The sequence below is a fragment of the Siphateles boraxobius genome, unplaced genomic scaffold, assembly GCF_051911475.1.
Source record: "Siphateles boraxobius isolate OS27281-9 unplaced genomic scaffold, OSU_SipBor_1 18, whole genome shotgun sequence".
Taxonomy (NCBI): Eukaryota; Metazoa; Chordata; class Actinopteri; order Cypriniformes; family Leuciscidae; genus Siphateles; species Siphateles boraxobius.
Genome location: NW_027508788.1, coordinates 11,380,183 through 11,396,471, shown reverse-complemented (window position 1 = coordinate 11,396,471; position 16,289 = coordinate 11,380,183). Strand labels below are relative to the sequence as shown.

General features: G+C 38.9%; 1 protein-coding gene across 1 annotated transcript in view; it reads right to left on the bottom strand.

The window, feature by feature from the left end:
• The window catches only part of tenm2b (teneurin transmembrane protein 2b), a 294,981-nt gene that overhangs the window by 61,414 nt on the left and 217,278 nt on the right, over window positions 1-16,289 (bottom strand). The window contains exon 6 of the mRNA XM_077233547.1: window positions 15,251-15,489. Within this exon, the coding sequence (XP_077089662.1) occupies window positions 15,251-15,489 (239 nt within the window). The remainder of the gene's footprint in view (window positions 1-15,250; window positions 15,490-16,289) is intronic.

Below are 16,289 nucleotides of genomic sequence, written 5' to 3'. Positions count from 1 at the left end.
GAACAAATATTTTTCCTATAAATATTTGGTTTTGATTTGGTGTGCCAAATTTGGTGTTGTTACCAGGGATTTTAAGGTATAGTAGCTAGGTGATTTTGTTTTTGAACCTCCAGAAAACTGTATCTCGATGTTTAGTCTAAATTGACTTTGCTGACTGTATTCACTTCAAATAGGTGTAGCTCAGTAATTTTTTGGTCTGACTAAAGTGTGACCTACTAAAGTGCGACCAACTAAAGTGTGACCAAGAATTGCAAATTAACTGTAATTCCGCGAATACTTGTCATACTGGCACGAGTGTTTTTCCATAATGAAGCTTGAACTCTCTTCTTTTAAATGAATTTATATAAAAAAAACAAATATTCTCAGTTTATGTAATCTGTATGAAAAGAGAGAGATGTCAGTCTTTTTCTTTCCAGCTCATTATACCTGATTATGTGTTAATGTGCCACACCCAAGGAGAGCGCGCGGTATTCAAACGCAAATGATCTAAGGCAAGCCATTCAAACATGTCAACGCCCACCAGCTGGATTATAAAACACATCATGCTTAGTCAGTATCTTACTACAGCTGTGTACACAGCGTATCCCTACGCTGTGAGCAATAATACTATCTAATAACCCTGGAGAATGTACCAGAAGTGCTGGTAGTTTCATTTCGAGGAGCAACGGATCCAGCTGATGTAGTAAGTCATTTATTCTTAAGTGCTTTGTTCTAATCGCGATATTGAATAGTGTCTGACTGTAAACCGCAAAAAGACAGTTTAAATATGAATTGCGTGTCTGTGTGTACGCTAAATGATGAATGAACGGCACAGGCATGTGCGTGCTTTGTTTACTACAGTTATAGAGCGCATGTCTGTGCCGTTCATTCACCCTCGCACCTACATTAGTAAACGTTATTTTTACATGAACACATCCAAACTATATTGCTATAGCCTACTAAGATGAGTAAAAATAGACTGAAATATGTTGAAATAAAATGTCTGTATAAGCAACAAACTGCAAATTCACATGTATATGCTAATATATCATACACATTATGTTACAAATATTGTAACAAAGACTAAATATGAATTAGTTTTGGATAGATTATAAAGTTTTGACTTTAAAAAAAAGACTACTGTCACATTAAATAGGTACGCTTTTGTTCACCAATTTCTGCTCTTAGTTAAATATACTATAGTATGATGTTTTGTCAAAAATAAAGTAGGTATATTGAATTATCAACTAAGATGTTATTATAGTGTTTGTTCCAATATTCAAACTAATGAATCCTTACCTTTTTTAATACTTATGATAAAATGTATACTTTCTACAAAGAAATACACTTGAAATATTGTTAAAATTGTAATTGTTATTGTAACCTATTTGTAATTTGGTTACAATTTCTAATTGTAAAATATGTATATATAGATCATTTCTTTTGTCCTTGCATTCTTTGAGACCCCGTGACACTCCTGTGTGAAAGGGCTAATTAATATGCAGCTCATTATGAATGTGGCACATTATCCGGCCTTTGTCTTCTCAGGTGTGAACACGCCTCCATGCATATTGCCTTTCCAAACAAAAGGTGTCTTACAAAATTTAAATCAATGTTTTGTTTTATGTAAATTATTAGGCAGGATGATTTTCAGTTCATTTTTAAGCAAACATTCTAGGCAACAACACCCATTAGTCAAAAGTCTTGTGGACACATATTTAGTATGTGTTTTGTGGCCTTATTTCAGACACTTTAAGTTTTAGTTTTTTCAATAACCACGCATAAACATTATTCTCTAAAAAATACAAACACACCGTTTGTGCTATATAGAGTGAATTTACACCTTTGCCATTAACATGTTTATAAATAACTGAAAAAAGCACAAATGTCAGAGCATGTCAGAACACCTCAAGGACCCCAAAAATCCCTTAGACCTCAGAGGGTTAAAAGCACACTGAGAAAATGAAATCTGAGCTGCAAAGCTTACTTCACTGAGATGTACAGCTGAGCTGATGCTGGAACTCTTTCTTTAGCAATCCATTTCGATCAACAGTAGGGCTGGGTATTGACACAAATTTCCCAATTCGATTCGATTTCAATTCACAAGCTTGCAATTCGATTCGATTTCGATTTCGATTCGATTCAATATTGATTATTTTGGATAACAGATAGGCTACAAAACATGGCAAATTCTCAAGGAAAACAAATCTCTTAACTAATGCTGTAAACTATGGAAGTCTAGGCTTCACTAGCCTACTATAATATTGAAGGTAAAAATTAACTAATTTGTATACAAAGACTTAAATTACACTTTTATTTATTTTTATAATAATATGAAAAATAAACATTTAAATGGTGGCTGTCATAAAAAATGGCCAGATTTATTCAAACATGCATTAAATATTGAAGAACATTAAAAATTATAATGAATATGTTATATGGTGCATATATTTAGCAAAATGCTCCTCTCTAGAGTTAATTTTTCTAGCTGACTAACGAGTTTATGGTCACTGGATACGGTTCTGAGGTAAATGTGACGTTACATGACATTGTTTACAAGCTGTTTTACTGACGTCTTTCCACGGTTGAAACACTGATTGAGCGATTACATGTGACATGATACGGATTTCGATAAGTTGTACTCTATGTTTTAACACACTTTCAGATGCTCATTCATGTTTATTTCGTGCTGTAACTGGTATTATTAAGGCTGAAGAGAAGATCATGTGCGCTGCTGCTTCTCTTGAGCTGCGCCAGAGCGATCTTTGTTTCATATCAATAGTAACAAAGCACAAAGATTATTGCGATTTATTTGAGGGGATGCGCGCTACAATGTTCTATTTATTCATCAACTGAAAACAGGATGACTAGCCTAATCGATTCTTGGGATTTAAGAATCCATGTCGATTCGTAAAAATGAGAATCGATTAAAATCGAGAAATCGATATTTTTTACCCAGCTCTAATCAACAGTAACGCATTTTCACATATTCAGTTTAGGGTCAGATTAGGGCTTTCATCTGACCCTATTTACACTAGAATGTCGAATCCGATATTTGACAAAAATCATATTTTTTATCTTGGCTTGTTAAAATCATTTTACTATCTGGGTTTACATTAGGTTCACCAATACACAAATTTTGATTATCTGATAATTATTTTCATATATGAAATTATATTATATTATATTGATAAAGAATTAAACAAAATATGCATTACTGTTCAAAAGTTTGGGGTCAGTAATAATTACTTTTTATATTAATTAAGGATACATTAAAGACATTTATAATGTTACAAAATATTTCTACTTCAAATTAATGCTGTTTTTGATTTCTAATCATTAAAAAATCCTGAAAAAGGGTATCATGATTTCCACAAAAATATTTAGCAGCACAATTGTTTACAACATTGATAATAATAATAAATGTTTCTTGAGCATTAAATCAGCATATCATGTGACACTGAAGACTGGAGTAATGATGCTTTGCCAACACAGGAATAAATAACATTTTAAAATATATTAAAATACAAAAAATGTATTTCAAATTGTAATAATAATCACAATACTACTGTTTATACTGTATTTTGGTTAAATAAATGCAGTCTTGGTGAGCAGAAGAGACTTCTTTAAAAAAAAAGAAAGAAAAATGTTTAACTTGCTGGCCACAAACTTTTGAAAGGCGGTGTATATAAAAATATATATAAAATATTTTAGTAGAATTAAAAATCAATTGTTTTAAATTAATTTGAGCATCACAATAATAGTATGAAAAATGGATATTGTTTTTGAGATCTGTTGGTCAGACAAACTAAGTACTCAGCACTAACGATACTGCAGAAAGACAGTATCAGTATCAGATATATTCTCACATTATTTTACTTGGTACAAACATATAAAGAATGAACAGCATTTGACAAGATGTGTGTGTTGTTCATAACCACTGGTGGTCCATAAGGGGCCTCTGATAGATGTACAGTATATGAAGGTGCTGCTGATGTGATAGCTATAGTATGAGCTAATGCATGAGAAGCTCTGCCATCAGGAACGGCCCTGAAAACCAAGCCACAGGTAAGTCAGCTGATCTCCTTCGTGAGCTCACGCTTGCAGAATAACTGGAGAAAAGAGCTGACTTACCTCTGACAGCATGAGAGATGCTTGGAAATTGAGGACGACAATGAACAGATAGTGTTGTCAGCTTCATGAAACAACTATACATGGTCGACGTGCTGCGGAGGTGCCTGAGGATAGTCTCTGGAGGCTTGACGGTATGTGTGAATGTTTGAGTGTATTGCTGTATTATGATCTTGCTCAGCATAGAATAAAATGCTAAGAGGGTACACAGAGGCTAAAAGTATTTAAACAGAATCCAAATCAAGGGAGACAATATATCTTGTGCTTAAATGTTGATTATTGATCAGGTGCATAACGAACAGCAGACACACACATATTAAAGGTTTAGTTCACCCAAAAATGAAAATGATGTCATTAATGACTCACCCTCATGTTGTCCCAAGCCCGTAAGACCTCCGTTCATCTTTGGAACACAGTTTAAGATATTTTAGATTTAGTCCGAGACCTTTCTGTCCCTCCATTGAAAATGTATGTAAGGTATACTCTCTTTGTCCAGAAAGGAAATAAAGACATCATCAAAGTAGTCCATGTGACATCAGTGGGTTAGTTAGAATGTTTTGAAGCATCGAAAATACATTTTGGTCCAAAAATAACAAAAACTACAACACGTCAGCAGCGTCTTACGTCAGCAGCGTCACTGAACGCGGATCCACAACAGAACCGGAAGACAATACAATGCTGAATAAAGTCGTAGTTTTTGTTATTTTTGGACCAAAATGTATTTTCGATGCTTCAAAACATTCTAACTAACCCACTGATGTCACATGGACTACTTTGATGATGTCTTTATTTCCTTTCTGGACAAGGACAGTATACCGTTCATACATTTTCAATGGAGGGACAGAAAGCTCTCGGACTGAATCTAAAATATCTTACACTGTGTTCCAAAGATGAACGGAGGTCTTACGGGCTTGGAGCGACATGAGGGTGAGTCATTAATGACATCATTTTCATTTTTGGGTGAACTAACCCTTTAACAAGATCAAGGAGCTGCTGTCTGTCAGCTGCCTTTCTCTAATGTGAAGGAGAGTTCTCTTTCGAGTGGATCTCATCACTGCGTTATGATGTTAAAGGGGTGATATAATGCCCCTTTTAACAAGATGTAAAATAAGTCTCTGATGTCCCCAGAGTGTGTATGTGAAGTTTTAGTTCAAAATACCCATAGACAGACAAAAATGGACACAGCAACCCCCTTGATTTCAACGGAGAAAACTGAAGCCCGATTATAGCACTCACTTCCTGATGGCTGAGCGACTGCGCAGGCTCAAACTGAGCTTGACTACAGCCTGACAGTTGTACATCTTCTAGTAGCTGTGCCAAGACAAATCTGAATCACCTAATTCCCCAAAAACGTTGTTGAAATATTTTGTCCTGTTGTTTTTATGGACTCTCTATCTATGGGCTTCTCCCTTGACTTGATGCCTCTATGTTCCCCACGATTGTCTCATAGACAGTAAAAGATTGCCCGCGAGCTTCTCCTCCTGTCTATACGGTAATTTCTCTACGGTGCGACAGAAAGTCGCATGGTTATGACGCAAACTTTAGCCTATTTTTACAAAAACGGCTTCTACGGGGCCATAACGTAAGATACAAAGTAATGGAGCCTTTTATACATTGTCATGTTTCTTTAAAAATAAATAATAGACAAATGAAGTCTTTGGACGCCTCAGATGTAAAGTTATTCGCTGTCAAAGTGAGGCAAAATGAATGGGAGTCAATGGAATGCTAACAGCAGGTGAAGTTCTGCTACAATGGCGGCCCCCGCGAGGCTTCAGTTTCTGGCTGATGGATTACCCCCTTGAAAATACCCCACAGTTCCCTTTCAGTCGCTCACGTTCAACGTAGTCGAAGTGTCGACTGATTGGAATCATGCTAAGGGAGCCTGTCATCTTCGAGCATTGTAAAAACGAGCCAATGCACATTGACGTGCGAGAATTGCATCACATGCTCCGCCACGCAGCGTGGGTATAAATACGGAAGTACACGCATCAGTTGTCTTTCGCTTCGGAGCCGATCAGTGATGATGTCTCTGAAGAGTGTTGTACTATACAACGAGCGAGTGTGTCAGTGTTCTTCTGGAAGACTCTCCCAGTGCTGGTGTTTCTACAGCGCGAGTGCAGTGGTGATCGTGAGCTTCTGAGCTCTCAACTGCTGGTTTAACAGCATCAAATTTCTGTGTTTGTGTTTGTTGACGGTGGTTAGAGGGTGAAGAAGTGAGTGTTTCACTGTTTTAGTTTAGGGCTGGGCGGTATATCTAGTTTGTACAATATATCGTTTTTTTTTTTTAACGATATGAAATGAGTCAATACCATTTATATCGATACAGTTTGATACGATCACATCTGAAAAATAGCGGAGGACGCAGTGCGAACTCCTGCAGTGAAAGTACATCGTACAATTTGTCCTAAACATGACACAAGCTTATATTAAGCGCTTTAAAATAAGTGGTAAGATATAGTTAACAAGTTTAAACCAGCTTGCCCTGTCAGATGCTCTGACAGATACTGTTACTGACTGACAGATAAATACTTGCGGTGTTTAATGCGTTGTGTTTTTGTTTTTATTTTCATTTTTAGTTTAGCCTTTAGTCATTTTAAAAACAAAAGCATTATTTTTGTTCTTAGATTGTAATGGTACAATGTTAGAATTTAATGTGATCTTAACCACCTTTTTGCACATAATATATTGCATAGCCTACATAACATTCACTATATTTTTTTCCATATCCTTCAATATCAATATTGTTTGGATATCATTGGACAGGATGTGAAATACATTTTTTTTAAATAAATACAGATTTTCTTTATCCAAATAGAAAAACGTAGAAAGTACCGAGATATATATCGTATATCGCCATTTAACCAAAAAATACCGATATTTAATTTTTTGCCCATATCGCCCAGCCCTATTCAGTTCACTTTTAATGTGTTGCCGCGGTCATTTCCCTGTGTGCTCTGGCACTGGTGACGGGTCCCAATTCCTGAAAGAGCAACACGGGTGCGCTTGCATCTTTCTCAAGACGCCATTCCTTCTGTGCGTTTCTGGGTGCGGTAGGGCTCTGTCCCCATCTGACGGTCACAACAGCTGCATCACGTGTGTTTGGGCTTACAGCATGCTGAAGCAGCTCTTGTGGATGACTCATGTTCTCACTGCGGGTATATGACCATCTCGGTTTTGAGATCGAGACTCGCCTTCGTTCACGAAGATGGAGTCCCCACTCCCATGCCCGCTCTAGTGCTTCTTCTGGGCCACCTACCCAGAAGAAGGCTAAAGTGCCGTGTGGGGTGGGTGATCTGAGGATCACAGTGAAGGGTAATCCGCCCGGCAAAGCCCCGTGGATAACTCACTCCTCTTTCACACCGCAGCCGGTGGAGCTCCCAGATGAGCATGCTGGTCCTTCTGTAGTGGATCATCCAGTCATTTCGTTCGGGGCCCCTCCGGAGGACAGGGTGTCTATCGCAGCATCGGAGGTTGAGCTGGGCTCTGGAGAAGATGACTCGGTTGAGCGACCTTGCCCGAGCCAGATCTAGAGATGACATCTTTGCTGAAAAGGGTCGCCGAGCGGTTGGGCTCGAGTGGAACCCCCCAGTGTGTCCCGAACCATCTCGGTTGGATGATTGGTTACTCGGGGCAGGCCGGGGCAAGAGGTTAGTGTTTAAGGAAGAAGGAGGCGGGAACCAGCGAACATTTAAACACTTTAATCATTAAAATAAACAAACACAAAACTAAAGTAAAGAGACAGCCCCTCACAGACGACTGCCGCACACACATAACCAAAAAATAACAAGTCCAGGCCTGGTCCACTCTCGTCCTTCACTGTCGTTGCTCCTCCTCTTATGTGTCTGTGAGAACTCGCAGGTGATACTAATTAACACCTCTCACTGGTCCTCTCTGCCACGTCCTGCTTGCCACAATATTATTATTATTCTTATTAATTTTCCTAAATTTTTCAGCTGCCAAAATAACAATGCATGTTTTTTTTGTTGCTGTTACACATAGCAGAGAATGTAAATAAATGTAAATAGACTTAGGGAGAGGCTTAAAAAATAAAATACATTTCATGTACATTTCATCTTGCTTTTCAGGCTTACCGCCGCAAGAAAGAAAATCGATGCATCCTCAAATGATCAAAGTTGACAGCACATGCTTTCACCTTGAGCACCAGAGTATCAGAGGAGGATGAATGTGCAGGACATTTAAAAAGTAACTGTCACACACAGCAGAGAGAAAAAAAAGAAAGAAACAGACTATTTATTAAAACGAAAAATGCCGGAGAAGACCACTACGGTCCGTCTCTATTCTGTTGCACCCACAATAAGAAACGCTTGTGGATGATGTCACAATTTGTAGGCGGAGCCCCATCTCATGGTTTGCAGGAATGTTTCAGAAAATCAAAAACATACACACGACTATTTTACATAGCCAGCAAACCCAGTTCTACTAGCTATTATATTGCAACTCTTTGAAACATGGCTCACTGCCAAACGCTTCAAATAAAAAACTACTGATATTTGCCCGCCGTTTCATTATTTATTAAGCCTTGTGTTGCATTTATACCCACGAGGGATATGTATGGATGAAACAGGCTGCTCCCTATGAGCCACATTCCAGCAAAAAGCAAATAAATCGCACAATCTGAAGCCACTTTGAAGTCCAGCTACAAAGGCTGGGGGGACCAGAAGACAGCTAGATGTCCAGTGAACCCAGTGAGAGGGAAGCTCACCAGAGGGTGGGAGTCCTATTCCTGGAGCTCCAAAGCTTCATCGTTCCAACTTCCCTCTTTGTCTGGGAAGAGTTGCTACCTGAATGAGCTGCGTGAATGAAAACAGTCATGCAGTATGTCCCCATGGAACCCACACACACACACACACACACACTGATGTACCTAAATCAACCTGACGCAACTCATCCACACTTCACAGCAATCTTCACCTGATGTTACAGAAGACTTGTTTAATGTCTACACAAGGGCTGCACAATGCATCTAAATACAATCAAAATCACACTGCAGGCTATTGCGATTATTATACTGCAAACGGTGGTGATTTAATTAAATAAATCTATAGTCTGCATGCACTATGTGCTTCAGAGTAAAAGAGCAGCACTCTGCCCTGCCTGTTGTATACTACACACTACAAACATTCATGGGGTTATGGGGTTCAACCGAAATAATGTGGCATGAATGTTAAGAAATTACAGCATAAATAATATATAAAATAAAAAATATGTAATGTATAAAACTCTAATATTCATGAATATTATTATATTATAGTGGTTTATAATAGTGGTTTGTTTGCAAAAAAGAATAAAGACTGAGGGGTTAAACCCGAGTAATGCAGTATTAAAGTAAAGAAATGATGGCAGAAATAGAACATTCAATTTTAATGAATTCTAATATTCAATGATAATAATTAGTATTAATACTTTTGTGGTGACATTATGCACAAGCATTTGTATTGGGATGAAATTGTATTTTTGATAAAGAGAGACTGTTGGGGTATTTTTTAAGAAATATAGCATTATTATTCATATTTAAAAAAATATTAATAATAAACTAAAAAATATAATATTCATGGGGAGTGGATTCTAAAAGTGAATAAGTAACTAAAAATGTAGTTACAATGTTTAGTTGGCGTGAAAGCAGTTTTATGAAGGTAGAGGAGTACATTTGCAGTTTATAAATGCAATAAATTTTCTTTTTAGTTTTTGCACTTCCAAAAAAAAAAAAAAAAATCCTGTAATTCTATTACAGCAAAATAATTAGGTAACACTTTAGTTTAGTGTTTAATTCTCACTATTAACTAGCTGCTTATTGCATATTACTAGGATATTGTCTGTCTATTAGTACTTATAAAGCACATATTAATGGCTTATTCTGCATGTGACTCATGCTGGAGAAATGAGTCGGAATGCACAAGGGCTACTTACGAGCGACAGGCAAAACAAGTGTAAAATGTCAATTTTGGTCGAAATTGAGGTTTCCACAAAATTAGTTAATTAAGCCCTCAACTAGCGATCCCAGTGCTCCAAATAGAAATTAAACATCTAAAAGTTTCTTTATCTGTAAGTTTTCTGAGAGGATTACCTTTCCTTTGTCCATGAAAAATGCAGTTTTCTCTGCTAGCTTCTCCTGCTTCCCCTCAGCACAAGTTTGGTATTGTTTTAAAGCGCAGCATTACAACTTTGTGAATATGCATAGCAAATTCTCAATGGCATGAGTCTGAACCAATGAAATGTGATTTTCAAATTCATGCTGATGTAAACAAAACGATCTTACACTGACTGACAGATCAATTTGGTATCATGGGGAAAAAAAGTAGAACAAATATTTTTCCTATAAATATTTGGTTTTGACTTGGTGTGAGCCAAATTTGTTGTTGTTACCAGGGATTTTAAGGTATAGTATCTAGGTGATTTTGTTTTTGAACCTCCAGAAAACTGTATCTCGATGTTTACTCTAAATTGACTTTGCTGACTGTATCGACTTCAAATAGGTGTAGCACAGTAATTTTTTGGTCTGACTTAAGTGTGACCAACTAAAGTGTGACCAAGAATTGCAATATGACTTCTGACCAGAACTTTCTAAAAACTCTCTGACTGACCAAGAAAAAGTAATGCAAAAGCAAAAAATACACCGGCCTTTGTATATTACCTTCAAAAGCGGACACACACACCCACACACACACAGACACACACACACACAGACACACGCACACACAGACACACACACACACACACACACACACACACACACACACACACACACACACACACACACACACACACACACACACACACACACACACACACACACACACACACACACACACACACACACACACACACACACACACACACACTCAATCAGGCTCTCCCTGTAGGTGCAACGTTTTTATTGCTGCTGATCTCCTTCGAGTGTGTGTGTGTGTCTTTGATGTGTGTTTTGATTTGAGGTCCACAGTCCTGTTGCTATGAATATAAATGAAAGGCTACAGTGAACCGCCACACCCCGAGGACCAGCTCCATCTGATTACATCAGCTCACTCAGTCTTGACTGTTGACCAAAAAACTCTCATAGTACCCTGGGAAAAACTTCCAATCCCCAGATAAAACGTCCTATAATGCCCCCCCCGTCACCCCCCCCCCCCAACCCACACACACTCATACACACACACACGCGCTCAAAAAAATAAAGAAATCATGAATGTTGCTTCAGGCATGCAAGGTCTAAGAGTTTAACACACACACACACACACTTCCCCCAAACCTCCTGCGTGGGCATGACGAGATGGATCCAATCTATTCCACTCAGCTTGTCAAATACTCAGAGCACAACAATCACTCCCCACGGTATTAAGACACACACACACACACACACACACACACACACACACACACACACACACACACACACACACACACACACACACACACACACACACACACACACACACACACACACACACACACACACACACACACACACAGAAAATTCACCTCTTCTCCCTCTCTCAGTCCTATGCACGAGCGGAAAGCCTGATGCTTTGACTGACAGCATTTTTTATCACAGGTATGGAGTGACGATGGGGATCCCACAATCTCTGTCCTGCAATCCGAACAAATGCACGCGGAGCTCTAATCAAACTATTTCGCTCCCCTGTCACTCAGTGGCTTTAATATTAAGCAGATGTCAGACAAACACAGAATATAGGTGGAAAGTAAATATAAAAGTGAAAGTAGAAAATGAAAAGTGTCATTTTAATCAGTACAGGGCATGTACGCTGGAGTGTGTCAGTAAGGCAGACGGCACAGAGCTGCGAGTTAGAGATAGACTGGTGAAAATATTATCTCCACAAGACAGAATCTCCAAGATCTCGCGGTGTGTAGGTGTGTGACTGATTGTTGTGTTTGTTTGCGTGGCCGTATGGGCAGAGGAGTGTGCCACGAGGGTCCCAGGGTGTGTGTGTGTGGTGAGGACAAATATAAAATAGGCACTAAAAGTCCCTGCTGACAGAGAGCAGTGGTAAATGGACACATGATGACTCATTCTGACTGACACACAGCGTGTTACCGTAGACCTGACAGAGTCTTGACCTGTTTCATAAACAGGAGCTGGAATGGTGAGTCATACACTTCCGACACAAATCACTCTGCAACTGAATAGATGATTTACAATCAACAGGAAATCAAAACTGACTAAATACTTTATTAATTCACAATCCTTAATGTACATAATTCAACAGTAGGGATGAGAATCTTAAGGCTTCTTACAATTCATAGAATCGATTCAAAGAATCACTATTACGAAACGATTCTAATGTATCTCAATTATTCAACAAATCTTTACCGACTTGAAACACGTGAAAGCATGAGGTGGGATATGGGATAAGGTTATAGGGACAGACAGGCTTGGCAGTATGGGTCTTTCTATGGCAAGCCGTTTTAGCTTAAATTGTACCCAGCCTTACTTGTCGTAACCAGCCTTACTTGTCCCCCCCCCCCCCCCCCGTTTTAATGTTTGGTCCACAAACATTAAAATACAGCGACTTATTTGGCTCATAATTCTCTTTCTATGAATCCTGTAAACCGCATTCATCGGTTCTAACTCTATAGAGACACTAACTCTCATCTAGATTAAAATCAAATGGATTTCCCTACACATTTTGCATCTGTCCTCTGTGCGTTTTTTATTCTTTCTGCGCGTTTGAGACATCAGAAGATTGCGGCCGCGCACGTGTCGAGCTTAGAGGTAACATTGCACTCAGCTCACGTGTGCAATGAGGAAGGTGGGGGGCAGAATACTTCACTTAGCCTTTAGACATCTATCATTTATCTCTCCGTCTTTCATCTGCTTCTTTCATCATCTTACACCAATTAGTCCACATTAGTCACAGTGGCCTTATGGCTGTCAGATGCAGCCACTGTGCCCCGTGCAGAACCCCAACCTCCCGCATCAGGACTGCAACACCTGTCTCCTAGCAACCCGTATCCAGATCTCAAGCAAGGGATGCTGCCTCTGACATCAGAATGGCAAGACAAATAGAACCGTCATCCAAGAGATTGACACTGTAATTAAGCCACGTGTGAGTATTGGACAAAGCACTGGGATAATGGGTTTGAATGGGAGCACACTTGGAGTTCTGGGAATGGATGTTATGCTCTAAAAAAGTTTTTTGAAGTTGGTTTACATCACTGACAGAAAAAAAAATATGAAAGAATGGCAGCCAATGGGTTTCAAATAAAGTAAAATATTTAAATAGATACATACAAATAAATGTATATAAATAAAATATTTTAGTTTTAGTTTACAACACGTGCGGCAGATTCTTAAAAATGTACTCATTAGTTGCATTAGGTTTGGAAGATCTTTAATGCCATTTTCAATCAAATGTTCAATCAAACAACTCTAAAATTGTGGTGTAACCATCAGTTCCAAAAAAAAGTATAAATACACTACCGTTCAAAAGTTTGGGTTCAAGCTTTGATTTCAGTCTGACTGTGTGTTCATATGCAGGGTGTTGTGTGAAGTGTGGTACAAACTTTCAAGAACCTGTGTGATTTAGGTAATTGCTCACTGGGTGGTTACAGCTCAGTGGACCAGCCACACACATTCATTAACAGTCCTATTGTCCTGAAAAAGTCCCTGAGGTTTTGGAATAGTTTACAGAACACTTTACAGGCCACTGCACACAAGATACACACAAATACACATTCATTTAACATTTATTTAGCAAACTCACATCAAAAGTACTCTGAACATAAATATTCTGTGTGTGTGTGTGTGTGTGTGTGTGTGTGTGTGTGTGTGTGTGTGTGTGTGTGTGTGTGTGTGTGTGTGTGTGTGTGTGTGTGTGTTTATAAATGTCTGATGGTACGGAGACAAAAATTGTCTTTGCACAAAAACTGAAAATGAGGCCAGAGCCGAAGCTCCAGCAAAATAAACAAGGAAAAACAAACGAGATGTTAAACATGTAAATGTGCAGATTATTCAAGCAGAAAAGGCTGCTTTTTTCACTGCTTTGTAAAGGTGCAACTCTGGCACACACTCAAGGTGCTTGGTGACATTTACCGTTGACTGTATTGCTGGAAAGGGTCCGACTCTTATCAGACTAGACACGCAGTCTCTTTCTCACATTCAGTGCCACCTTTTCTTAATGTTCAAGTGCAACTCTCAGCAACTTGAAACTAAGCAGCACTCCCTGCAGAGGTGGCTTGATAAGACCAAACCGTCCTTCCCCAAATACATCCGAATCACAGCCCATATCAAACGGCGGATGAATCCCACAATGCCGTCTGAAGTAAACGTCCACACGCTGAGGCTCCTTCCGCCCCTCTGCGTGGGTATTTGCTTTGCTGCAATTGTACCACAACAATAACACACATCAATGGTTTATCAAAGAAGCTTTGAAGCGCTTCGTTCTTCGTGATAAATGTCATTCTTCTGAGCGAGTCATCTCAGGGTCATTCTTTGAGCTTTGAAAGGCCATGGTGTGCTAGAGGACGCTGAGCACTGCCAGGCAAACCCTCTGCTAACTACACTAACTTGTGCTCATGACATTTAAGGAGTGTCTAATTACATTCATTTATTCATCGTCCTGTGGTTGCTGACTTATTGTTTAGACAGAAATAAATGATCCATCAAGGATCCGTGAATTCAGTTCAGGAGCTAATTATGCATGACTGAATTGTAAAATGTGAATTAAATATCACTGTTTGTATCATGCTAAATTATAAATTGCTTATAAAGTAACAAGTGCCTCAAGTGTAAATCCTCAAGGACAGCGCAAAGAAAATGGATGATCACATTTAAGACTATCACTCAGCAAAACAAATTCAAGTGCCACTCATTTAGGTATACCTACTAATGTCATGAAAACTCCATCTGAAAACTAGAGACACTTTCTCTGTAGTTGCATATTATTTGGGGATAAAATCACCCATGGCAAACAATGAATGGCATGTTGCATGACACGAACAATCTACAAAGTCGGCACAAAAATGAAGCCTATGCTGACCAAGTAATTTCATGAACTATGAATTTGCAACAATACATTTTTGAACAATGCGTTAGTGAAGTACCAGAATTATTGTTTAGTACAGCATAATAATTTTATAAAGAACAGCGCTTTGAAGAACATACCTATGACATAAGAGAGCAGGACGGCCAGCAGCACGGCGGCTGCAATCGCAGACACAGCGGCACATTTCCAGCTGCAGTACTTGGACGGCTTCTTCAGCTTAAAGGAACTCCTGGAGAATGTGTTTCTGGGTAAGAGTCGGGGTGGTGGGGAGTAGACGGTACCACCGGTCAAGGGATAACCTGGTGAAGAGCTGCTGAACAGAGGAGTGCTCCCAGACGGTGTCTTAAAAAGAAAGTGCCTACAAGAAGAAAGAAAAAAGAACAATACCATGACTCATTTTAAACATCTAAACTAATGCCAGCAGAAGACAAATCTCTTTCTTATCAGTATCACTAGTCTAAACGTTCTGAAAATTGTCAATATGCCCACGGCTTTGCTGGGCTTTGATAAATCTTATAAAAAAATCTTCTTTAATGAGCTGAATGACTAAAAAGAAGCCTGTTTAAGCGTGTTTAATGGGGGAGTAGGCTATTTGTTTCATTCACATTTTTCAGAAGCTCATGTTGTTCATTTCATTCTCATGCTGTAGTTTTTTTCTAACAAACAGGAGTTCAATTTGTACATAATGGCTTTAAATGAGGCTCATTTAACACAGCTCTGGCCATTTAAAAAGTATTAGGCATTGGACTACTACTTTGTGTACTAGCAGTGTAGACTGAATGCATCATAAAGACAACTCCAATCGACTGCTCAGCAGAGAGAATTGATTTTTGTTGTGTTTAAATCCCTGTTCTTGCTAAGATTCAGTAGGATGCTGAATAACACAGTTCTAATCACCCTGGACTGCATCAAACTTTTATAATTCAAAAGATTATGACCATCAGACATAAAATGAGAGGTCAAATGATAAGGTGGATGGCAATGTTATTGCAAATAATGCCAGATCTGGTAGCCGTGGTGAACAGAGTCAAAGGTGGGCTGAAAGGGGTAACGTGTGTGTGTGTGCGTGTTTGGGGACGGGGGCATATGGGAAGGGGATGAAAGCAGATGACAGTAGACCAGGAAGCTTTGATGAGCACTAGGTTTGGCTCAGGCTGA